The sequence below is a fragment of the Rhincodon typus genome, chromosome 17, assembly GCF_021869965.1.
Source record: "Rhincodon typus isolate 14 chromosome 17, sRhiTyp1.1, whole genome shotgun sequence".
Taxonomy (NCBI): Eukaryota; Metazoa; Chordata; class Chondrichthyes; order Orectolobiformes; family Rhincodontidae; genus Rhincodon; species Rhincodon typus.
In genome coordinates, this window is record NC_063348.1 from 26,868,249 (window position 1) to 26,893,973 (window position 25,725).

The 25,725-nt window shown below is 39.4% G+C and overlaps 1 protein-coding gene across 1 annotated transcript in view; it reads left to right on the forward strand.

Moving 5' to 3' along the window:
* Positions 1–25,725, forward strand: part of dennd5a (DENN/MADD domain containing 5A) — a 139,994-nt gene that overhangs the window by 30,789 nt on the left and 83,480 nt on the right. Inside the window, exons 5-6 of the mRNA XM_048607332.1 lie at positions 4,366–4,553; positions 19,529–19,846. Coding sequence (XP_048463289.1) covers positions 4,366–4,553; positions 19,529–19,846 — 506 coding nt within the window. The remainder of the gene's footprint in view (positions 1–4,365; positions 4,554–19,528; positions 19,847–25,725) is intronic.

The following is a 25,725-nucleotide window of genomic DNA, read 5'->3' on the forward strand; positions in this document are numbered from 1 at the left end:
GGTCCAATTCTATATGTTTGTTGATTGAAGTATGGATGGAGAGCCATGCCTCTAGAAATTCCTAGGAATAGACATGCATGGGAATTCCTAGAGGCATGATTCTCCACCCATACTTCAATTAACAAACATATAGAATTGGACCTCATATACAAACTCATACAGATCAATTCCTAGGAATAGACATGCATGGGAATTCCTAGAGGCATGGTTCTCCACCCATACTTCAATTAACAAACATATAGAATTGGACCTCATATACAAACTCATACAGATCAAAACCGGAAGTGACAGTACTCACCATAATAAACCGGACAGTATAAATTCCAAGCGGAGTAGAATAACATTGCTTCATCGGAGGCTGCACTGATGATGTCACCTAGCGTGGTGATGAAATATCTGAACAAAAACAAGCCAGCTCGGCAAGCAAGTCAACAACCTTGTATAGCATTACTTGATTCTCAATCAAAACAAAGTTTGAAAGCTAGAAGTTTGTAAATCTTCAATAGTGCTTGAACCTTCAGAGTATAAAATATTATTTTAATGATTTGCAAAATGAATCCCAATTTAAACAAAAGCAGTGCTACTTTATAGCAATTTTGAAAGAGACGTAATTTGTTTTTTGTTTTTTAAACCAAAGGTGACCACCAAATATCAAAGCAAATAGAAAATAATGTCATCGTCCTATGAACAGAAGATGTAGGTATTTACTACATAGAATCATACAGCATGGAAAAATGCTCTTCAGCCCATTGTATATGTGCTGGTCATCAAGGACCTATCTAATCTAATTTCATTTTCCAACACTTGGCCTGAAGCCTTGCATACTATGATGTTTCAGGTGTTCATCTAAATACTCCTTAAATGTTGTGATAGTTCCTGCCTCTATCACCCTTTCAGGCGGTGAGTTCCAGATATCCACCACTGTCTGAGGGGAAAAATAAAATTTTCCTTAAATCTCTCTGAACCTCCTGCATCTTATGCCCCCTGGTTATTGATCTTTGAAGTAAGGGGAAAAGTTTCTTCCTATCTACCTACTAATGCTTAATTCAGGTCACCTTTCAGCCATCTCTGTTCCAAGGAAAACTACTCCAGCTTATCTATCTCTCTTTATGGCTGAAATGTTCCAGACAATATCCCGATAAATCTCTTCTGCTCCCTTTCTAAAGCAATCACATCCTTCCTATAGTATGGTGAGCAGAACAGCAGACATTATTCTAGCTGTGGCCTAAATAACATCTTATATGGCTCCATCATAACCTCCTTATTCTTACTGAAATAATAAAGGCAAGTATCCCATTCACTACCTCAGCCACCTTTATCCACCTGTTTTATTGCCTTCAAGGATCTGTCTACATTCACACCAAGATTCCTCTGATCCTATGTACGTCCTAGGGTCTTGCCATTCATCGTGTATTTCTTTGTCTTATTAGTCGTCCCAAAATGTATTGCCTCAGACTTTTCCAAGTGAAATTCCATTTGCCATTGTTCTGTCCATCTGGCTAGCCTTTTATTTCATCTTCTGGTGTAAGGCTTTCCTCTTTGCGATTTACTACACCACCAATTTTTATGTCAATTGCAAAGTTAATGATCAAATTTCCTACACTTGTGTCCAGATCATTAATGTATCCTGAAAACAGCAAAGGATCCAGCATCAAGCCCTTCAGTGGATATTGGATACAGGTTTCCAGTCACAAAAAGAATCTTCTGCCATCACCCTCTGCATCCTGACACTAAGTCAGTTTTGGATACTCTTTTCCAAATTGTCTTGGATTCCCATGGACTCTTATCATCTTGACAAGTCTCCCATGTGACATCCCGTTGAAAGTCTCACTGAAATCCATGTGGATTACTTCAGCTGTACTACCCTTATTGACACACCTAGCCACCACCTCAAAAAAACTTAGTCAAACCTGTCAGATATGATCTCCTTCTGAAAAGTTTTGCTGATTATCCTTGATTAATCCTTGCCTTTCTGAGTGAAGATTAATTCTGTCCCTCAGAATTTTATCCAAGAGTTTTCCAACATGTTAATGATACTGACTTGTAGTTCCCTGGTTTATCCTTACTTTTGAATGATGGTACATTAGTTGTCCTTCAGGCCTTAGGCAAGATTCCTGTGATCAGACAGGATTTGAAAATTGATGCCAGGGCCCCTGTAATCTTCTCTCCTGACACTGACATTCAGGCCTGGGGCAATTTATCCAATTTTAAGCCTGCTGAAACCATGAATATCTCCTTCCTCTCAATTGTAATTTGTTCAACTATATCACTGTCCTCCTGTCTGATTTCTATGCCTACATTGTCATTCTCTGTAGTGAATACAGATGCAAATTACGAGTTTAACCTCACCTATATCTTCTGGATCCATTCACAGTTTGCCACTTTGGTCCCTAATCGGTCCTAATCTTTCTCTGCTTATTCTGTTGCCCTTAATATACTTATAAAATACCTTTAGATTTTCCTATATTTTACCCACCAGTGTTTTCTCTTGCCTCTCTTTACTTTCCTGATTTATTTTTAAAGCAACCCACTTCTTTTCTATCTTCTTTATCTATGATTATGTCAAATTGAAAATCTCAAGTCCTGTTGTTCAGTTTGCACTTAATCAAACCTGGAGCTACTTTGTCAGATTTACTTTGCTGTGTCGTAAACAAAAACACAAGATGCGTTTATTGCTGTGAATAACTCTGTTTTAAGAATGCAACGATTTGTTGAAGTTGTGTAATTTGGAGTGAAGTATGTGAAAATATGAACACTTGGATACTAAATTGTATTCTGAAGGCACACACTGCTAAGTCTTTTGTGATTCTTGGTCAAAGGACCATATCATCAGTAGTCCACAGGCTTAGCCCTTTATACGTTATTTAATAGTTTGTGGTACCCTTTGTTGGAAAATTATAAGAATTGTAATTATCAGCTGATGACAGGATACTTGTGGGCTCAGTAACGTCCAAAAGTTAAAAATAAGTTGTATTTTTGGTAGGGATTCTACAAGAGCAGCCTCTCAAGCTATATTATTTAATATTTAAAATAAAAAAACTAAATCAAACTAGCAAAATGGCAACCTTCTGTTTAGAAAACTTTGCATTATTAGATCATTTGACTTGAGCAACTTTGAACTAAACATTTGCTTGGATATTTTCCGATATGAAGCTGAGTGCTCAGTGCAGGGAAGAGTTTCTTTTCTGCTGTATTTTTTGATACTTGGTGGTGATTTTTCTAGGTTATCTTGTTCTGCTCACAAATAAAATGCTGACATATGCTGACAATCACTGTATTGACATAAAAATAATCTGGCTGAAGTATTTCTTAAAACTCTCATTTATCCTGTTATCGTATCAAGAAACATGCTATGTATAGAATTGCTGAGTATTTATCCGCACAAACAGTGGATTTATCAAAATTTTACATATTATGTTTTACATATTATGTGTTAAGGTGCCTTAGAAGTGCAGTTTTTTCCTTTTTGTGCAGTAGTTAGCCAGAGAAATTGTAAGGGGAAGGAATTTATGATATCAAATCTACTATTAAATAAGTCAATATAGTTCAAATGTGGAGATCTTTTGTCTCGGTTAGGATTGCATAAATAATTTACTCATAAATTATCCATGGTCTGTTGATGCATATGAATAATTATATGGAGTTAGCAGTGAGAATAGAGAAACTTGTTCCACAGAAATTTGACATGACAATATTGAATGAAGCCATCATAACAGGAATTAAAATTTGTGTACAGAAATTGTGTTATATATAATGATTTTCAATATAAGTGGGACTTCTTCCATTCCTCTTACTCCAATCCTCTCTTATTGCACTCAGTTATTAGAAGTAATGCTAGCAAATGCCATTGAAGGCAGAATTGACGTGAAAATTAAAGTGTCATACCTTAACTAGTAACAAAGATGGCTGAGATTTGTTGCAAAGCAGAAATCTTATCCAGAAATCGGGTGATGCATGATTTTCTTCCGCCCTTATCTGAGCCAACAGCTCTGAAATCATTCCAGTATGCTTTTCTTCATTTCATGTAACACACTGTACCAAAGAGTTTGTAATGTGTTGATATGATGGTTCCCACCCTTAACAGATTTGACTATAAATTGTGATACAATTGTGAGACTTTTATAAGTCTTTCATAGTTTTATAAAAATTGACAGTTTTTTTTAATTTTAGAAAAGTTTTCTGGATTTTACCTGACAAGCTTTGCAAGGAGCCATACAAGCAGAAATTGCTATTCATAGTATACTCTTATGGTTTGAAAGCAAGACTATTGCTTTTGTGTTGCATATATTATCTCAAAAATGAAGTTGCAAATTACTGTATGGACTTAAAAATAACAATTATATGGCTGTGTGTTTTTATGAACAGATTATCAGCGACTGATGACAGTAGCAGAAAGTATCACTACAATACTCTTCCCCTGTCAGTGGCAGCATGTGTATGTCCCTATCCTCCCTGCATCGCTCCTTCATTTTTTAGATGCTCCTGTTCCTTATTTAATGGGTTTACATTCGAATGGGCAGGATGACCGGTCCAAATTAGAGCTACCACAGGAGGTGAGTCTGTCTTAATTCACTTAATTTCAAATTTGTCTTATTTCCAGCTGTGTGGAAAAGATTGACCTGTTCTCTTTTGCTGTACCTTTTTCTTCCTGAAAAAGCTAGATACAGTAGTGTCAAGACTATTTTACTGCATGGTTAATCAAGAGGTCGCAACATTCATCTGGAGAACATTCTACTGTGGCAGACTGAAACTTTGAATTTACTACTTAACCTTGACATTAAATTCAATTGAAGAGACCATAAAGCTATTAGATTGCCATAAAATCTACTCAGTTTACTTTTAAAAATATTCTTTCATGGACTGCAAGCATCACTGTAAGGCCAGCATTAGCTGCTCATTCTTAATTACCTTTGAGCCCAGATGATGATAAGCAGAATTCTGACCTGCTGAAGTCCATCTGATGTAGCTACATTGTCTGCGCTCTTTGAAAGGAAGTTTGAGGTTTTTAACCCAACACCATTGAAGGAATGGTGATTCTAGCTCAAGACAAGATGCTGTGTGGCTTTGAGGTTAGCTTGTAGGTGGTGGTGTTCTCATGTATCTGCTGCTGTTGTCTTTCAGTGTTGCAGAGTTCAAGGGTTTGAAAGGTGCTGTCAAATGAGCCTTGATGAGCTGCTAGAATGTATGTTATGGTTTGTACCCAAGCCTGTAAATGTGTGACCAGGGTTACCTTTACAGGTCATACAGATAAAGGCAATAATGCTTATAACTTAGCTTTCTATTATCTGAATTTCGAAGAGGTGGTAAGGGAGGTTAGGCAGAGAGCTTGCGAATCTCACACTGTAGCATCAACAGCCAGATTCCTTTTCACAGAAAACACAGTCCAAAACCCAATTCAAATTTGACCATTCCCTAACAGACTTCCTTCATTAAATCTCAGTTACCATTCAATCTCTGCCATCTGCTTGAACAGAAAGTCTTTTCCAGACTTGCTGGAAACAATTCCCAGGTACTGACTTCATTCATAGCCAACTTCTATAGTCTGTGCAACATAATACTGTTCCCTAGTAATGAAGCACTTGCAGAACCTTTTGACCAGGAACCAACCTGCAATTAACCTTCAGGCCTGGCCTCATGAAGAAACAAAAACTCATTTGGCCTGTTTTCTTCTTAATACAAGCTTTTACACATAGGCCAAAGGTCACCTCTGGATCACAGTTCCCAGTTCACAGCTCCACCAAAATTGATAAAAGAATAAAATAAAAATAATGAAAAATCAATGAGGGCTCTAACACTGGTAACCACATGCTTTTGATAGGGGATTTAATGATAATGCTATTGAATGTCAAAACGATATGGTAAGATTCTCGTTTTGGAGGGAGAACCTGGAATTCATGTGGCAAAAACATTATATATCATATGTAGACACAATGGCATGGTGGTATTTTTGCTGGACTAATAATCAGTAGTTACAGATAATGTTCCATTCCTGGGATCAAATTCCACCATAGCAGATGGTAGAGTTTAGATTCAGCAAAAAAATCTGAAATTGAAAGTCCAATGATGACTGTTAAACCATTGTGAATTGTCATAAATATCCATTCCATTCACTAATCCTCTTATAGGGAAGGAAGACTGCCTACATATGACTCCAGCAAATGTGACTGTTTTTTAATCAAAATTATGAAATTGCCTGGTAAGCCATTTAGTTTTGTCCTCTGTTAAAATGCCTTAAGAAAGGAATGAAGCTGTACAGACCACCTAGCATCAACTAAGGTACTGGAATTAACAAGGGTAAATTCATCTCTGTCGACCCAGAAAAGTCCTATTTACTAATATCTGGGAAATAGTGCCAAAATTAGGAATGATATCTCACAGATTAGTTAAGCATCAGCTTCGCACCGTTACACTGACGGAATTATATCTACATATAATGTTGCAGACAACATTTCCTGGGTCTCTCCTTAGACTATAAGTCCAGAAGATGTAGGAGCAGAAGTAACTGTATATTCCATCAGGTCTGCTCTGTCATTTAATGAGATCATGGCTAATCTGATAATCCTCAACTTCTTTTCCTGCATTTTCCCTACAACTCTTGATACCCATTCCCATCTTAGCCTTGATTTTTTTCTTTCTTTTAGTTCATTCACAGAATGTGGCCATTATTGGTATCAGCTGACTGAACCTGCTCGAGTGCCACCAATTCTAGTACATCTTTCTTTAGATAAGAGACCCAAAACTGCTCACAGTCTTCCAGCTGTGCTCGTGCTTTGTTTAGTTTTAGCAAAATCTCCCTAACGTTTACATTCCATTCTCTTTAAAATAAAGGCCAACATCACATTTGCCTTCTCTCTTATCCACTAAACATGGATGTTAGCCTTTTGTGATTCAGGGATGAGGACTCCTAAATCCCTCTGTTCAGTAGCTTTCTGCAGTCTTTCTCCATTTAAATAATATTCAACTCGTCTATTCTTCCTGCCAAAGTGCATAACCTCACGTCTTCCCAATCATATTCCATCTGCCACGCTTTTGCCCAAATACTTAACCTTTCTATGTTTTCTTTTATTCATTAAGGGGATGAGAGCATCACTGGCTAGGCAACATTTATTGCCCATCCTTAGTTCAGAGTCAACCACATTGCTGTGGGTTTGGAGTCACATGTAGGCCAGACCAGGTAAGGATGGCAGTTTCCTTCCCCAAAGGACGTTAGTGAACCAGATGGGTTTTTCCAACAATTGACAATGGATTCATGGTTATCAGTAGATCCTTAATTTCAGATATTTTTATTGAATTCAAATTCCACCATCTGCCGTGACAGGATTCAAACCCGGGTGCCCAGAACGTTATCTGGGTCTCTGGATCAACAGTCCAGCGAAAATACCATCAGGCCATCCCTCCGCAGATTCTTTGTGTCATTCTCACCACTGGCCTTTCCACTTTTTTTTTATGCCATCCTCAAATTTGGCTCTGGAACACTCACTTTCTTCTTTATCCTAACTCTGTTTTTCATTAGTTAGCCAATTCTCTGTCGTACTACCTCCAACACCAGGGCTGTTATTTTATTAACTGGCCTAATGTATAGTACCTTATCAAACACATTCTGAAAATCTAGATATATTGCATCCACTGCTTCCCCTTTATCTATCCTGCTTGTTACTTTTCAAAGAATTCTAGTAAATTTGTCAGGCATGATTTCCCCTTCATGAAATCATGCTGATCCTGCTTGATCATATTCTGTATTTCTAAATTCTCAGCTATTTCATCCTTTATCTAACATTTTCTCAAATGTTAAGCTAACTGGCCTATAGCTACTTGTCTTTTTTTGTCTCCTTCCCTTTTTAATAAAGGTGTTACATTGGCAGTTTTTCAGTTCTCTAGGACCTTTCCAGAATTTAAGGGCTCCTGGACATGTGCACTCCAGAACTTGCTGTACTCTTAGCCAAGCTACGACACTTCTGTCTACTTGACAATGTAGAACATTGCCCGTAGATGTTCGCACAATGCAGGACATATCCAAACCAACCCCAGTCTTTTCTTGATTGGAACTCTTTTTGCTGGTTGGAGTCATATCAAACACCGAGGAAGCTAGCCACCTCAGCTCCGGAACATAACTGCAGCAATTCTGCAGTGGTGGATATTATCTAATCAACTTGTTTATCCTTCCCTCAGGGCATTGTGGATGCATCTACACCAAATGGACTGGAGCAGTTCAAGGAGGCAGCTCACCACCTCCTCAATAGCAAATAGGTATTGGCAATAAATGTTGGCCCAGCCATCAAAACTCACATCCCAATAAATGAGCTGGTTGTTTTCTATTTTCTATTTCAGTTTTACCCCTTCACTATCTGTCTTATGGTTAGTGTCCCTCCTGTTGACTGCACTAAGGTGTGGCCTGTACAAACGCCATTCAGGTTTTACAGTATTTGAAGACTGAATCTGAACTGAAAGGAATAAACTATTGTCAATAACAGTTCAAACAAATTGAAATGCAAAAATCTTTGTATTTGTTAAAACCTTGTTACACAGGTCAAGAGCATCTTGTTTTCTTTGATTTATTTTTGAACTTGTATTTTATTTAAAAGATACTTGTGCACATATTTTCTGTTTCTTCAGTATATTCACTTGTTATCTTCTTTTTAAAGGAATACAAGTACAATTGTAGGGCATTTAGCTCCATATATCTTCTTCCCAATATCTTTTAAAGATATGTTCCCACCTCTTTTAAAGATTTCTCAAAATAATTTGTAAGACTAACAGTTAATCTAGCATCAATTGCCATTTGTAGAAGAGAGCTTCACCTTCTTTCAGCCTTTGTGTGAAGATATGTTTCCTAATTTTATTCCTGAAAGAGCAGGATCAAATTTCCTGATTCTTTAACTTCTTGCGCTACTGAGATGAAATCAATCCTGAATCTTCTAGTTTTGACGGAATGAAGTTCTTGTTTGTTTACCGTCTTGTATCTTAACTTTTGTGTTCTGGTTTCCACTTAGGGTATGCTGTCGTCCACCTATATCCTTCCTAAGGTGTGGTTCTTAGAACCTACAGTTCTTCAGCATAGCTTCTTCCTGCTCTCTCTCTCCTGCCCCCACCCCCCAGCCCCAACAGTGTATTCTAGTGTCTTTGATTTTTAAGGAATAAAATGAATAGTTGAAGGAACAACAAGGAGCCTTTAGGGACCTCATCAGACACATCTCGACAATTAAATCTACCTGCCCAAAACCCCAATCTTCTGCTTCCTTCGGCTTAGCTTTTTCCTAGCCAGATCAATAACATTTCTTAAGTACTCTAACCTTCAACTTTAGATTTTTTGAAGGCCTTTATCAAATTCATTTTGGAAATTCATGTACACAACATCCATAGACACTCCCTGTCTACTATTTTAGTCATCTGTTCCAAAAATTCAATTTGGTATGTCAGACATGGTATTCTTATATAAATTCAATTATACCTACTCTTGTACTCAAAATGCAGGTACACCCCTTAGTCCTCCTCCAATGCTGCTCAATGTCATTATTATCCATTTCCGGTTCAGAAACTTGCATGCTGTTCTATGGTATATTTTTACTCTAAGGATAAACTCTGATAGGCAAAGAAGTAATGTTCTCACACTGTAAGATAGTGTGATGGAACTCAAGTGAAAATGTAACAAACATATGAGGAAACCTTTAGAGATAGAAATAAAATATCTCTTGTTCACTTACTGTGGATCAATGGCCCTGGTGCTATTCTTTACATGACATAGCTACTATCATTAATAAACAACAGTGCCTGTGCCATACTGTAAGCTATGATTTACTTTTAATGTACTAAACAATAGACTTTCTATTTTAAAAAAAGCAAAGAACTGCGGATGCTGGAATTCAGAAACAAAAACAAACATTCCTGGAAAAACGCAGAAGGTCTGGCAGCATCTGTGGAGGGAAAGAAGAGGCTAATGTTTTGCGTCCGTGACCCTTCTTCAGAATTGATTCTAGCTAGGAACTGGTTTATATATATGCTGAAGATGGGATTGGGGGTGTTGGTGGGAAGAGTAAATGATAGGTGGAGATGGAACCCAGAGAGTGAGAGAAACACAGTTGGACAGACTAAAGGATGGGTAAAGGAAGCGGGTAGATTATGGCCTTGTGGTATAGACCCAGGTAATGTACTGGGGACCTGGGTTCAAATCCTGCCATGGCATATAGTCGAATTTGAATTCAATGATAATCTGAAAAGAGAGTCTAATGATGATCTTGAATAATGATGACCATGCAACTATTACTGATTGTCAGAAAAACCCATCTAGTTTGCTAAAGTCCTTTAGAAAAGGAAACTGCCATCCTTACCTGGTCTGGCCTAGACGTGACTCCAAGCTTGCAGCAATGTGGTTGACTCTTAACTGCCCTCTGGGCAATTAGGGATGGGCACTAAATGCTGGTCTAGCCAGAGATGTCCATATCCCATGAATGAATAAAAAAAAGTCAGCTGGGAAAATCAATAGCTGTTCATAGGGACCTTTAGTGACTTACAGTGGATTGTTTGTGGTGTGTATGTGTGTCGCAATAGTCCTACCAGACCAAAAGGGCTGCTCTCTCATTTGAGAAAGACAACTGCTGGTGATTTGACCTGAGGACCACCATACCTTAGGTGAGGTGAGAAGTTGAGAAGGAGAGTCCTTTATGGTGACCTCAGCCGGTGATGGAAACTGAACCCATGCTGTTGGCATCACAGTGCTTTGCAAATCAACTGTCCAACCAACTGAACTAATTGATTCCCATTGCTTGTGGCAGTAGCTCATGTAATAATAAGGTCTGGTGTGTGGGAGACAAAAAAACTGCAGATGCTGGAATCCAAGGTAGACAAACAGGAGTCTAGAAGAATACAGCAAGCCAGGCAGCATCTAGAGGAAAGGAGCAGTCAACGCTTCAGGTATTACCCTGAAGAAGCAAACTGTTGACTGGTGTGTAGGAGTTGGGGTAAGGACATAAGAAAAGGTGCTTAGGCCCTAAAATTATTGAATTTGAAATTGAGTTCTGAAAGCTGTAGGGTCCCAAAGTGGAAAATGAGATGCTGTTCTTCCAACTTGCACTGAGCTTTGCTGGAACATTGTAGCAAGCCGAAGACAGATGATAGCCAGGGATCATGGTGATGTGTTGAAGTGGCAGGAAACCGGAAGCTCGGGGTCAATTTTGCGGACAGAACATTGGTGTTCTGCAAAGCATATGTGCAGTCTGTGTTTCGACTCTCTCTAATGTATAGCAGACTACATTGTGACAGTGAATACAATAGACCAGATTTAGTGAAGTGCAGGTAGATCGCTGCTTCACCTGGAGCCTTAATGAGGATGGAGGAGGTAAATGGACAGGTTTTGCACCGTATGTGATTGCATGCAAAGATGCTGTGGGGTTGTCAGGAGATGTTGAGACTGGAGGGGAGTGGACCAAGTGTTTCAGAGGAAATAGGTAGACTTTTTTTTATCTACTTGGTATCAACTTTTCCCTTTATAAATTTCTGTCTATGTTAAAAGGAATTATGTAGATTTTAATGCACATTGACTGTGTAAACTTTTCATACTGTAACCACACTCAAGCCAATGGTTGGAGTGTACAAGTAGTTCTTGGGTTATTGAGATTAACGAGTAAAAAGATGTTCTTAATTAATTGAATTTAAATTCCACCAGCTGCCATGGTGACGGTTGAATCCATACTGTTGTTTTCTTTTAGTTATAGAATCATAGTCCCTCAGCACGGAGACAGGCCCTTTGGCCCAATCTGGTCCATGCCGACCAAAATGTCCATCCATGCTAACCCCATTTCCTTGCACTTGGCCCATATCCTTCTAAACCTTTCCTATCCATGTATTCATCCAAATGCCTTTTACATGTTGTTAATGTACCTACCTCAACCACTACCACTAGCAGCTCATTCCATATGCGTACCACCTTCTGTGTAAAAGAAATTGCCCCTCAGGTTCCCATATATTCTTTCCCCCTTACCTTAAACAGATGCCCTCTAGTCCCCGATTCCCCAATGCTGGGAAAAAGACGGTGTGCATTCACCCTATCCATGCCTGTCATGATCTTATACACTTCTATAAGATACCTCCTCAGTTTCTTATATTCTAAAGAAAAAAAGTCCTAGCTTGTGCAACCTCATCCTATTACTCAGTCCTCTGAGTCCTGGCAACATCCTTTAAATTGCTTCTGCACTATTTCCAGTTTAATAACATCCTTCCTATTGCAAGGTGACCAAAACTGAACACAATACTCCAAGTGTGGCCTCACCAGCATCTTGTACAACTGCGACATAACTTCCCAACTGCTGTACTCAATGTAGACAAACAGGAGGCTGAAAGAACACAGCAAACCAGGCAGCATCTGGAGAAAAGGAGCAGTCAACGTTTCAGGTATAACCCTTCTTCAGGTTATACCAAAATGTTGACTGCTCCTTTCTTCCAGATGCTGCCTGGCTTGCTGTGTTCTTCCAGCCTCCTGTTTGTCTACCTTGGATTCCAACATCTGCAATTTTTTGTCTCTAACTTCTGTACTCAATCCTCTGACTAATGAAGACCAGTGTACCAAAAGCCTCCTTCACTGCCCTGTCTACCTGTACTCCATTTTCATAGAACCATTCACCTGAACTCCAAGATCCCTCTGTTCCACTACATTCCTTAAGGCCCTACCATTCACCATGAAACTTCTACCTTGATTTGACTTTCTAAAATGCAACATCTCACACTTATCTATATTAAACTCCATTTGCCATTTCTGGACCCACTTCTGCAGCTGTTCAAGATCCTGCTGCAAGTTCTGATAACCTTCCTCACTGTCCACAGTACTGCCTATTTTAGTGTCATCTGCAAACATACTAATCATGCCATGTACATTCTCATCCAAATCATTAATATAGATAACAAATAGCAATGGGTCCAGCACCAACACCCGAGGCACACCATGAATCACAGGCCTCTAGTCCGACAACCATCCTTCCACTATTACTCTCTGCTTCCTACCGTCAAGCCAATTGTGTATCCAATTTGCCAACTGTCCCTCGATTCCATGTGATCTAACCTTCTAGAGCAGCCTACTGTGTGAAACCTTATCAAAAACCTTACTGAAATCCATATAGTCAACATCTATGCTCTTCTAATCTAGCAAGACAGTAAGGTCCAGAAATCACTTAATCATAGGGCAGTAATCTGTGAGTGCGCAACTGGAATATATTCATTCATACTGGTAATGAATGATCTAGCAATGTCACTCTCACTTTTCAAAGAGCTCCAATTCCCTTCACCATTTTTCCCTCTTCCAGTCTTGCTATTAAAAAGAAAAGGGAAGCTCACAGCTTTGCCATGATGTCAATATATACAGTATGTTCCAAAAGTGCATACTTATAAATGTGACATACACCACTGATGCACTGGAGGCAGCCTGCTTTTGCTTGTGAGAGTATCTCCCATGGTTGCTGCACTGGCATTAATGTGGGAACAGTCTCCCTATCTCAAGCCTTTTCCATAGAATCCCTATAGTTGGCCCTTTGGCCCAACAAGTCCACACTGATCCTCAGAGCATCCCACCCAGACCCATTCCCTAAACCCACCTAATTTACACATCCCTGAACACTGTGGGCAGTTTAGCATGGCCAATCCACCTAGCCTGCACATCCTGGGACTGTGGGAGGAAACTGGAGCACCCAGAGGAAACCTGCACAGACACGGGGAGAATGTGCAAACCCCACACAGACAGTTGCCCAAGTGGGAATTGAACCCGGCCCTTGGCACTGTGAGGCAGCAGTGCTAACCACTGAGCCACCATGCCGCCTTTCTGGATAGATGGTCACGGAGTTAGAGGAATTGAAGGTAATTCTGGCACACTGTAAGGGTAAGTTCTTTTGCCGTCAATGGTAACTGCCTCAGACCTACCTTAGACGCTTCTCCGTATACTTGGAGGTGAGCCCCAGCTGGGTCACCGCCAGATCCATTGACTCGTCCATACTATAGAGTGTTGTATGCATTCTGTGCATGTCAGTGTGTACTCCAGCATCCATTCATAATGCTGTCACATATGACTTCTTCATGAGGTAGGCCACATTCTCAAGGGCTGACCTGATGTACTCAAAGACCTGAGATATGGCACATATGAGCAGCATAATTGCCTCTATTCTCAGCCCATGATTGTGCGCTACTTTGGAGATCTCTGAGACTTTTACATTTATTACAGCTGGTCTAAGTAGACCTTCCTTTCTTGTCATTCCCGAGGTCCTGCATCTGTACCCAACTATCCTCCATCCTCCAAAGGGGATTTCCTACAGTTGTCTTTGTGTCTCTCATCTCTTCTTACTCACTCATGCTGTTCCCTTCACCAAATACAGTACTATCCGAGCACATTTATGGACCCACCTATAGGAGTGTTTCTACTTAATTGACGACATGCTTGTCAGATGTGACTGTGCTGGCTCTGCTGTCTCAGTTTCTTCATTCTTGTTGTGACACAACACTAATATTCTCCATGACAAAACTTGTGGCAGGCACCAGAGGGACTCCATGAAAACCAACATTTAACAGCAGAAGCCTCTGCTGTGCTGATGACTTTGAAATGCAGTTTTTGGCAAACTGTCATACTATGAGGAGCATGTTTCACACCCTTTATTGCTATCTTTTTCACCCTCTCTGGTATGCCGATCTCTTCTTCTCTAATTGGGTCCCATACAGTCAGTCTGATGATTTCCACTTCTTCCCTCCTGTAGTGCCAGTGATGACCTGGGCTGTCCTCCTCTAGTGATATCCCTCACCCATGCATTGTGCAAAGGCAAAAGAGAGCAAAATAAGGCCTTCTAATATCCATAAGAATCTGCCTGCAACAGCATTTGCTGGGAATCAACAGTGTTGCGACTCTTATCCTTGTTAATGGATCAGTAAGTATTCCCCAGAGATGCAATTTTCCCATAAAATTTTTCCACGTTCAGGAGCAGCATCATTATCAGGCAGGTTTGTCTCCCAAATTTGTATGTCCTGGGTATCAGATTCTCACATTGCAATCACTGTATCAGAACAAAGAAAGTCACTGAACATTTTTAAGGAACTACAGTCAGCTCCTGTTGATTACTCTTATGTGCACTATTTGTTTCAGCAACCTTCACCCCTTCAATGTATAGCTAGGATCCCTTTTATTTCCACCCTCTGGAAAGTGGATGGTGGAAAATAGTAAACTTACTCCACCCATCCTCACTAACTCTGGGCTTGAAAAAGGACAACCCTAATTTCGGTGCAGGCTTCTGCGCCCACTCCTCTTTCTCTGATTCTTATATTTCATCTTTCAAGTATTTGCCATAGTTCAACTAAGTTGGGCTCTCATTGCAGCAGTCATACCTTTGCATTCACAGCTATTTATTGGCTGACCAAACTGCCCTCTTGTCAATTAGTAGCTGGCCTCTCTGAACGTTATGGACTGTGACTGTTTCTTCTGGGTCAAGATCGTGACCTAGAAATGGTCCAAGCATCATTTGTTGATGTTGAAGGCAAAATTTTGCCCCTAACTGCACACTTTTCAGTTGTTTCTGCACTCGTGTAAAGGTTGCATTTTTGAGTCCAACCTTTTCTACAAAATATTGAGTGTTAACTTTTACAAGAATGATAGTCTTGAGGGGTTATCATGCATGCTTGTTTTTGTCTCATTGTTTGATAGAACTTTAGTCATTTTTTTCTTCCCATCACCCCCCCTTCCCCCACCTTCACAAGGGTTCTATTGGTTCTCTAACATTATTTAAATGCAAGAGCCTCAATAGAAACTGACATAATGAACTCTTATTGTACAATTTATTGAAACAATGTGTGGTGTGAAAACTATTTAAGGTACACTATATCCTGTCATATTTTCTAAGTCTTTAAAGTAATAACTTGACTCATCACATTGAATCTGAGTTTGGAAGGATTTTAGTGTAATGTGGTTAAGTGTGAAGATTTTCACTTTGATAGGACAGAATGGCAGAGTATTATTTAGACAGTGATAGATTGGGAAGTGTTGATGCATAAAGGTATATGGTGCCTTATAAACTAGCCATTGAAAGCATACATAGGGTTTCGGCTCGAAACGTTAACTTTCCAGCTCCACGGATTCTGTCTGACTTGCTGTGCTTTTCCAGCCTCACACCTATAGCCTCTGGCTTCCAGCATCTGCAGTTCTTATTGATTCCTGAGTTGGTAGGTTTGTTGTATGAGGAGAGATTGTCAACTAGGTTGGGATTCATTGGGATTTAGAAAAATGAGAGAGTCTGCCATTAAATTGTATAAAACTCTGACTAGACTGGATGTAGGGATTATGCTCCCCTGGTTGGGAGAATCTAGAACAAGGAGTCAATGTCTCAGGTTACAGGGTAGACCATTTAGAACAAAGATAACAAGAAATGTCCTCAGAGGATGTTGAACCTGTGAATTCTACGCTAAATAAATTGGTGAAGACCACATCATTGAATATTTTTACCAAAGAAGTTAATTTCTCAATACTAAAGATGTCAGAAGTATGGAGAGTGTGGGAGAATAGTGTTGAGATAGAGGATCAGCCATGAATGTATTGAATGACGGTGTCAATGAGCCAAAAGGCCAGTTGTTTCTTGTACTTTCTATATTTCTATGTTTCATTATTTGTAGTAACTTCATCATCATTAGACCACAAATCATTGACATCAATACCATTGAACACATTTGATATTCTGCATTTTAGAGCCGATACTTTGGCAAAGTTGGAATTAAATTTATTCCATCTGTCCACATTTCATTGACACAATCTTGCTAGTGAATGTGTTCGTATATATCTACACTTAGTGAATACCCTTTTGCCTTTCGCTTCCTTTATCTCATATACTGACCATGAAAGCTTTATACAAACATCATAGGGCTGTGGAACACTTGTAAGATTGCCAGGAATAAATGCCAAATTGGAGTTTGTCAATCTTGCATTACTGATTAAATGTTGAGATAGCAGGATTTGAACATGTCCTAGACATGTCGACATTTTCCTTTCGAAAATCTTTTGATCTCGCATTTCACACTTCTTTGTGATCCATTTATTAAGGACAACAAAAGTACAAGATAGGAGCAAGAGTAGGCCATTCACTCCTCGAACCTGCTTCGCCATCTAAAAAGATCATGGCTGATCTGATTGTAATCACAACTCCACATTCCTGCCTACTTTTGATACCTTTCACACTCTTGTTTACCAAGAAGCTGCTCACCTCTGCCTTAAAAATATTCAAAGACTCTGTTCCCACCATGTTTTAGGCCATGGGTTCCAAGAACTCAGAGAAGGAAATTCTCCCTACCTATGTCTTAAATGAATGATTCCTTATTTTTGAACTGACTGCTAATCAGGTACAGCTGAAGGCAACAAATCTTTCTCTCTGAACCTTTCTTATGAATATGGATGATGGCACCTTTCTGAAATTTATTTTTGAGGAAAATGTTTAAATTCTGAGCTGTCTACCATATAAGGTGGAACTACTGTGTACTGCATCATCTTGTGACCAGTTATGAAGCATTTTTTTTGCTTTATCTCATTAACAGTCCTGTTTTCCAGCATATTGGAGATTGTTGGCATTTCATCCTGGTTTCTAGTATCAGTCATTCGATTAAATATAATTTGTCAATTCATGTCAAATGACAAGTTGGTGAAGGCTGGTGATTTGTTTATTCTTAAGTACAGCTTGCAGACATTGTGAAATTTTCGTTTTCTTTCTGAGTACTTTATTGTGTCTTAGACAATAAGATTTAGGAACAGAATTGGGCTATTTGGCCCATCAAATCTGAACCGTGTTAACCATTTAGCACTGGTGTTGAATTTTTATTCATAATTCTTTCTTCAGTCTTCTGAGGGCAGAGAGTCAAATGGCTCTGTCACTTTTTTTCCTCCAACTGAGGCCACTTGTTCAGTTTTCATTTGGTATGGTTATTCTTTGGCAGTTTTCTAGTTGCTTGGATATCTTTCTCCAATCTTGGACCATTTTCTCAGAAATATTAATCTATCTTGCTGCTGTGCAATTGTTTGTTGTCATAATGAAAGCTACGGCTTTCAGTTTAAATTGAGCTATGTAGTTTTTCTTTCTCAAATGCATCTTGATAGTTTACGTGATCCACTAGAATTTCAGTGGTGTTATATTTGTATTTCTAATTGACATTTTGCCTTAAATAGGATTTGTTATTGGCTGAAATGACATTAGTCTTCTGATTCTACCAATTAATGACCCATAATTAATAATTGCTACGTGATTTGTCATTATTAATCTGATCATTTCAATAATTTGAATAAATAAAAACAAAACTTAAACATATGTTTTAAACATTTGTCTACTAATAAATATTGGTATTTCTATCTTTAATATAAAGTTGATTCATTAACTTATAGAAGGACATATGTAACAGACAGGAGGATGCTGCCATCTAACCAGAAAGTGTGAAGAATATCACCATCCCATAAATGTGTGAAATGCATTTTAATAATTTTTGTGATTTTGATGTCCTAAACCATTTTAAACATCTCCAAAATCAAATTTTGGTTCTGAATTGCTTAGGCTTTGATCCTTGAAAATCCAAGGTCAATTTTTACATGATGTATATGACAAATTTGAAACTAAAATCATGTGTCAATTTTTATGGAAGATTAACTTTTATACTGATGTATTTAAAACAATGTCCCCATCGTTCAAGGTGAGGGTTGGTGTGGGGTAGGAGTGGGGATGCAGCTGGTAATAATTGGTCTTTATTTTAATAAAGTGGGCAGGTTAATTAGGAAGTTATACCTGCTAACTAAATACGAAACTTCCTGTTTCACCTTTTTTTCTGTAGTTTATACAGTGCATTGGAGCATGGGGCTGATTGATTTTGGACATGTTACAGTCACAGTAAAGAAATCCCAGTGTACTATTGTGAAAGTTACAGGGGAAAAGTAAGGATTCTTGGCTATTTCAGTAGACTTCCTTCGTATGTCTTTGGTTCTAGGCAACTCTTTCTAGATTTTCTTCCTTTCCCAGAATGGTGCATCAGATCAATGACAAATTAAACATAACGAATGTGGTTACTTAAGTTGAAACGCCACTTACAATTGCAACTGACAACCTTTGGATCGATTATGGTTAATAGACCCATTTAACATTATAGTGAAATTTTCTTTACTTCAAACCTAACTTTTTCTTTATTCCTCATTAAGGTACTGAAGCATATTTGTATGGAGTTGCAGTCTACCTTGCCATTCTTGACATAAATCTGAGTAGGTATTTTAGCTAGCCATTTGTTCGGTGAGCCTGATTGTGTTTTTATCAACAGTCTGCAATCCGTGCTTCCAGCAAGGTTACTGCAACAAAAATAAGTGGAATATATTGATTGGTGCAATCCAGCTTTGGGAGGCTAATACCATGAAACCTTAGTTGTCTGTTCCTTACTTGACATTAGTGGATGACAATGTATCTTTTATTTTGCTTCATGCTTGTCGCAGTATCAATGGTTGGATTTCAGACAGAATGGCAGCTTCAAATTTTTCTAAATATGTGTTGAACTTTTTCAGGCAAATCTGTGCTTTGTGGACATAGACAACCATTTTATTGAACTTCCAGAAGACTTGCCACAATTTCCAAATAAACTAGAATTCATTCAAGAAATCTCTGAGGTTTTAATGGCATTTGGGATTCCACCTGAAGGGAACCTGCACTGCAGTGAAAGTGCCTCCAAGCTGAAGAATTTTAAAGGAAGTGATGTGGTCTATGATAAGAAGAATGGAAATGTAGCTGGATCAGCACTGAGCACTTATGAATTACGAAAGGAAAATGAAACCATAGCAAAATTGCAGGCTCTTGTCAGAAGGACTGGTGTCAGTTTAGAGAAGGTTAGTCTCTAATTAATTTAATTACACAGTTTGTAGTCTTTTAATGATGGCTGTGAAAATTTAAAATAACCTCATTATAGGATATATTTATTTATCAAATATAGCTTTGAACGTCTATAAATGCTTTCTTTTTTAATTTGACTTGTTAACTATTTTAAATTCATCCTTTACTAATAATTAGAATGTAAAAATGTTCTTATGAAATAGGGGAAGAAATGGTTTGCAGATATTTGCGTGTTGTTGGTGGGTAATATTTAGGCTGTTAAGACAAGGCGGACTGGTAATGATGACTGTGAAAATCTAAAATAACCCCATTCTTGAGGTTGTTAGCTTGCTCACCGAGCTGGCTGGTTGTTGTACAAACGTTTCGTCACCATGTGATCACCATGCATCATCAGTGCAGCCTCCGATGAAGCGATGTTGTTCTACTCCATTTGGTCTGTTAAGTTGGGTTGTGTTGATCTTTATAAATGCTTGTTGATTTTTATTTTTCCTTGAGAGCTATTTTTAATTTGTCCCTTACTGATGATCAGAATGCAAAAGTGTTGTTATGAAATGTGAGAAGAAAGGGTTTGTAGATATGTTTTGGCTGTCATTATTGGGGAATATATCGGCTGTTAAGAAAAGATGGATTAGTAATAGGCATACAGTTTTGTTCTCCTCCTGCAATATATGCTAATAGACCATACTGGCATACATACTACTAAAAACTCTGCTTTTGAGGTGTTGTACTTAGTTCAAAACAATGTGATGAAATTTGTAGTTGCAAACTAAAGTCAAATCATTCAACTTTAAGATTTGTACTTTTCTTACAGGTCCTAACTCAATTTGACTGCTATTTGAGAGTATGAAATGGTTTATTGAAGATATTAAGTAGTTGCTTTTTAATTAAATCAGCATGTGTACATGATGTTAGTAACGATTATTTTTTGTGGAAATTTCAATAATTCATGAAAACTTTACCTTTTCTTCTTATAATTGCATAAGATTTGAGATTTGTCAGTTTTAAAATAGAATAGACAGTCTGTGGTTTTCTTTCCGTTGTTTTGTAGATGGTGAGTGTGATAGTTGAAAATTCTGATTGCTACTCTGACGGAGCATTTGTTAGCCATTTGAAATACACATATTTTCTGGCCCAAAATTACTGTATTACCATTGCTTCATTGTCACTGGGTCAAAATCCTGAAACCCCTTTTCTAACAGCACTGTCAGTGTCCCTACAGCCCATGGACTGCTGCTATTCAAGATAGCAGCTCACCACGGATTCCGTCAGATGTAATAAATCCCAGCCAAGCCAGCAACATCAAAATCCCATGAAATTAAAAAAAAGCCCATATCATGAAATGAAAGTCAATGACTGACAGACTTTTTATTTGCACCTCAAACTTTACCTAGCATTTCCTACTTTCAGTTATTGTGTTCTGTCAAGTGAGATTGATGCCTTGGAGTGACTTCTGTTGCACAAGCTACCACTGTTCACCTGATGAATTACGCAACCAGCAACTTGCACGGCTGTCTTGGGCAATCACATGGTTAGAGACAGAAATACTCACTACTGTTGGGATTTTCTGGTGTTGACCTTCTTGGTGCAGTATTTAAATCCCAGCTGTATACCACTTAGATGCTGCAAGCCAGGAACTAACAATGTGTTGCTTGACCATTATGACTGAGGACTTGGACCGGAGGAAAGGAAAGCTTGCACCCTGCTTCACAGACAGAACCTGAAGGCGTTGGTGGTTTGAGTAGTAGAGAGACCATGCCAACAGACCAAATTGCAGCCCAAGTCAGTGCTTTGTCCCAGGTAAAGCAGGATGCTTATTCAGTGCAGGAAGGAGTTCCGTGTTCTTCTGCACTCTGTAAGGGTAGGTGCTACCATCTTCTCTCTGCTGCCTCACAATTGCAGGGCCACTATTCAATCTAACTCGGCGACTGCACATGCCTCTTACCAAGGCTCATGGACCACGGCTGTCACTGTTGCATGCATCATGTCTGCTCAGCAGCTGTCACCCCGTCATCCTTCCAGCCTTTTGCAGCTCCCATTCACTCACTGGAAACACTTTACTGCCTCTATTACTCATACTTCTTCATGAAATGCTCTTCCAACTACTTCCATCATACTTAATCCTGCACCCAGTTTCATTTCAACAAAAGTTGGCCCACAACTGGGCCAAGAGGTACAGGAAGGGTTGAGAGTTGGCAGACATCAGACTCCACATTCCATATTAGGGAGTGCTGGATTTGGCTGGAGAAGAGCTCTACTGCTCATGTGGGGGCAGGAAATCTTAAATGGCCAACAAACCAGTAAGCTTCATTGTGCTGTGCTATACCGCTGTCCCATTAACACTGGTACTAACCCATTCTAATCTGCACAAGCTTTTATCCCTCTTACACAACTAATTTCCTTTATTCTCTTATGCAGGCATTAGTGGCTCCCAGCGAACCCCTGCAAAGTGACCAGCACTAGAGAACCTCAGGTCCACCTCCACCTTGTGAAAACCACGTACCCTTTAGAGGGTGTTTGAGCAAGGTTTTTATCTGTACTTTCCACCAGCTCAAAGACTTTCACCTCACTGGCTACTCTAACTAAATTAGATCCAGGAGCATAATCTGTTATGCATATAAAAAACATGTTCCTGCAGCTGATCAAGGATGAAACAGATCTCTTCTACTTAGAGGATTGCTGGAGACCAAACACCTGCTCACCCTCAGGAAGGAGTCTATCCCCTGTTCTTGGCTATTAATGACTTTGTCAAACTGCACAGAAAACAATGGGCAGGGCTGTCAGATGAAGTTAGTAAATTGCATCAAAGTATGGAGGAGTCTACAAAAGTTATCAGTAAAGTGCTAGCTGTGGTATGTGTAGGGCTACATCTATGGTCAGGTTGGTGACTGCCATGAAAAGCCAAGTTCAGTGAATTCATAGAATCCCTACAGCATGGAAACAGGCCCTTCAGCCCAACAAGTCCACACTGACCCTCAGAACACCCACCCAAACCCATCCCCCTATAACTCACCTAATCTACACATCCCTGAACTCTACAGGCAATTTAACATGGCCAATCCACCTAACCTGCACATCTTTGGACTGTGGTAGGAAATCAGAGCACCCAGAGGGAACCCACACAGACACGGGGACAATGTGCAAACTCCACACAGACAGTCGCCCGAGGGTGGAATTGAACCCAGGTCCCTGGCGCTGTGAGGCAGCAGTGCTAACCACTGTGCCACCGTGCCGCCCATGACTGCCAGATATGCAAACAGACCTAAATGTCATCACTTTAACCAGAAGTGCTCAGCATTTATGACAAGGCGAGAGGGAGATCAGGCACCTTTACCTCACTCCAGGTGCTCCTTCTGCTCAGGGAGAACATGTGCCATTTGACATCCAGAGGGAGGAGGAGCCATGTACAAGAACCCGCAGAAGCTTCTTTTCAGGACACTGCAGAGATGCCCTCTGGCAATTGATTGTAATGACAAAGTCTTCAGCAAATCGATGAGGGTAAGCCTACATCTGGGCAGGAGGCTCTCAACAGGCCTGACCCAAAGTTTTCAGGGAACAACTGCCCATGCATTCCATGTGAAAAGGTCTAACTTAAGAGCAAGCTTCCTCCACTCCAATTTCAGACGTCTGGACTGTACCTAGACACAATAGGAGGCAGAGGAAGAAGAAAATTTAGTGAGGGTTCCACAGGTGAAACATCACTGTAAATAACCTTTTACTTTGGAAATATATGTTCACTTGAACTATTAAAATGTCTGCTGTATTATAATTTTCAGTGTCAGACCTGGTTAAATCACAACTATGTGACAGATGAGTTCAGGTACATAATTCTTTGAAATTTGTTCCACCGGTAGGCAGGGTGGTTAAGAAGGCGTTTCGCACGCTTACCTTCATTGCTCAGACCTTTGAGTATAGGAATTGGGATATCATGTTGAGGTTGTACAGGACGTTGATAAGGCCTCTTCTGTAGTATTGTGTGCCGTTCTGTTTGCCCTGTTATAGGAAGGATATTATTAAACTGGAGAGGGTTCAGAAAAGACTTACCTAAATGTTGCTGTGAATGGAGGGTTTGAGATGTAAAAATAGACTGGAAAGGCTGTGACTTTTTTCACTGGAGTGTGGGAGGTTGAGCGGTGATTTTATTGAGTTCTGTAAAATCATGAGGTGCATAGATAAGGTGAACGACAAGGATCTTTTCCGTAGGGTGGGGGAGTTCAAAACTAAGGGATGTATTTTTAAGATGACAGAAGAAAGATTTTAAAAAGGACATGAGGGGAAACATTTTTACACCGTTTGGTTGGTGTATGGAATGAACTGCCAGAGAAAGTGGTGGTTGCAAGTATAATTACAATGTTTAAAAGACATTTGGATAAATTGATGACTCGGAAAGGTTTGGAGGGATATGGGCCATTGGCAGGCAGGCGGGACTAATTTCGTTTGGCAACATGGTCAGCCTTGACTGGTTGGACCAAACGGTTTGTTTTCATGCTGTATGACTCTGACTCTATGCTCTATGAGCAGATATCCCAAGGATGACAGAAGTTATAATCACCAAACATTTTTCATCTCTCACAACCAATGGACTCCTTGATTGAGGGTAGTCTCCAGTGTCAGAGATTTTGAACTATAGTGTTGATGACTGCAGCCAGGATGTTGCATTTTAGTGTGGACAACCCTGAGGTTAAACACAATTTATAGGGATTGTGTGAGAGCCTAGACTATGCACATCATTCTGCACTTGGAAATATTCCATGTACAAGTTTTTCAAAGGAGTGCCCTGCCATTCAAGTGTGGAAGATGTACAATGGGTGGCTTACATATCCACTCTGCCTCATTGCACATAGGTCTACTGAGAAAAGCTGTGCACACACTGTCTCTTGCAAATTCAACACTGTCTTAGAAGATGCTCAGACATTTTGGACAACTTAGCATTCTACGTGAACTCTGAAACACTGATGGGTTACCTATGATCTAAGGGTCAAAAAGAGATTCCTCAGGATACCTCTTAACTTGCTCACTACCATGAGAGAATTAATTGTGCAACTTTTGGATTTGATATCTTAATGAAAGCTTTTAAGAGTTACCTAATCTTAGCACCATGTGTTGTTGGTATCTTGTCTCCATGTCTGCTGCTTTTACACCAATAGACAATAGGATGTGTAATGTGTGGGATTCTTTAAAGTGGGACCGCCTTGAAGAAATCAAGCATATTTCTTTGGCAATAACCACATCAAGGACTACAAAAATAACAAGATCCACATGTGGTTTACACTAAGGAGAGACTGCATGCCAGATTACCAAAAGAATGTTAAACAATTAAAGAACTCCAAAAGAAATCCATTGATCTTGAGAATGGGTTTTGACAAGGTTAACTCTGGCTCAATGATGCATTGCTCTGTCATTCTGTCATTGTCCAATTCATAACCCTTTGTCAACTCTTGTTGTGAAGGGCACAGCATTTTACAATGATATAGCCCTTTTTGGACTATACTGCCATACTTTGCCAGAGCCATCAGGCATTGAAATCTCATCTTAAGTAGGCCCTATGACCTGTTCCACAATGGCACTGTTGAAAGTGTGACCAGTGTTGAATCTTTCTTCTATGTTAGTCTGAAGATTTCATAACAGTAACATTAACCATGTTTGGAAGGGTAACGGTTGTCTACCAAGTTGTCATTTCTGCATGATCTGAGGACCTTGGAAGAAGGCAGAAACCTGAGAGTTCCTTGTTATGCAAGCATCGTGGCAACTGTCAAATTATTTGTTACAGACCTTCTCAGATAATTTGAACATTGATGGAGTAGAAGTCTTCACTGTTGATGAACTCTGCAAATTGGTGATAGGATCTTCTCAAAGTAATGTGTGCAGTTGATAATGC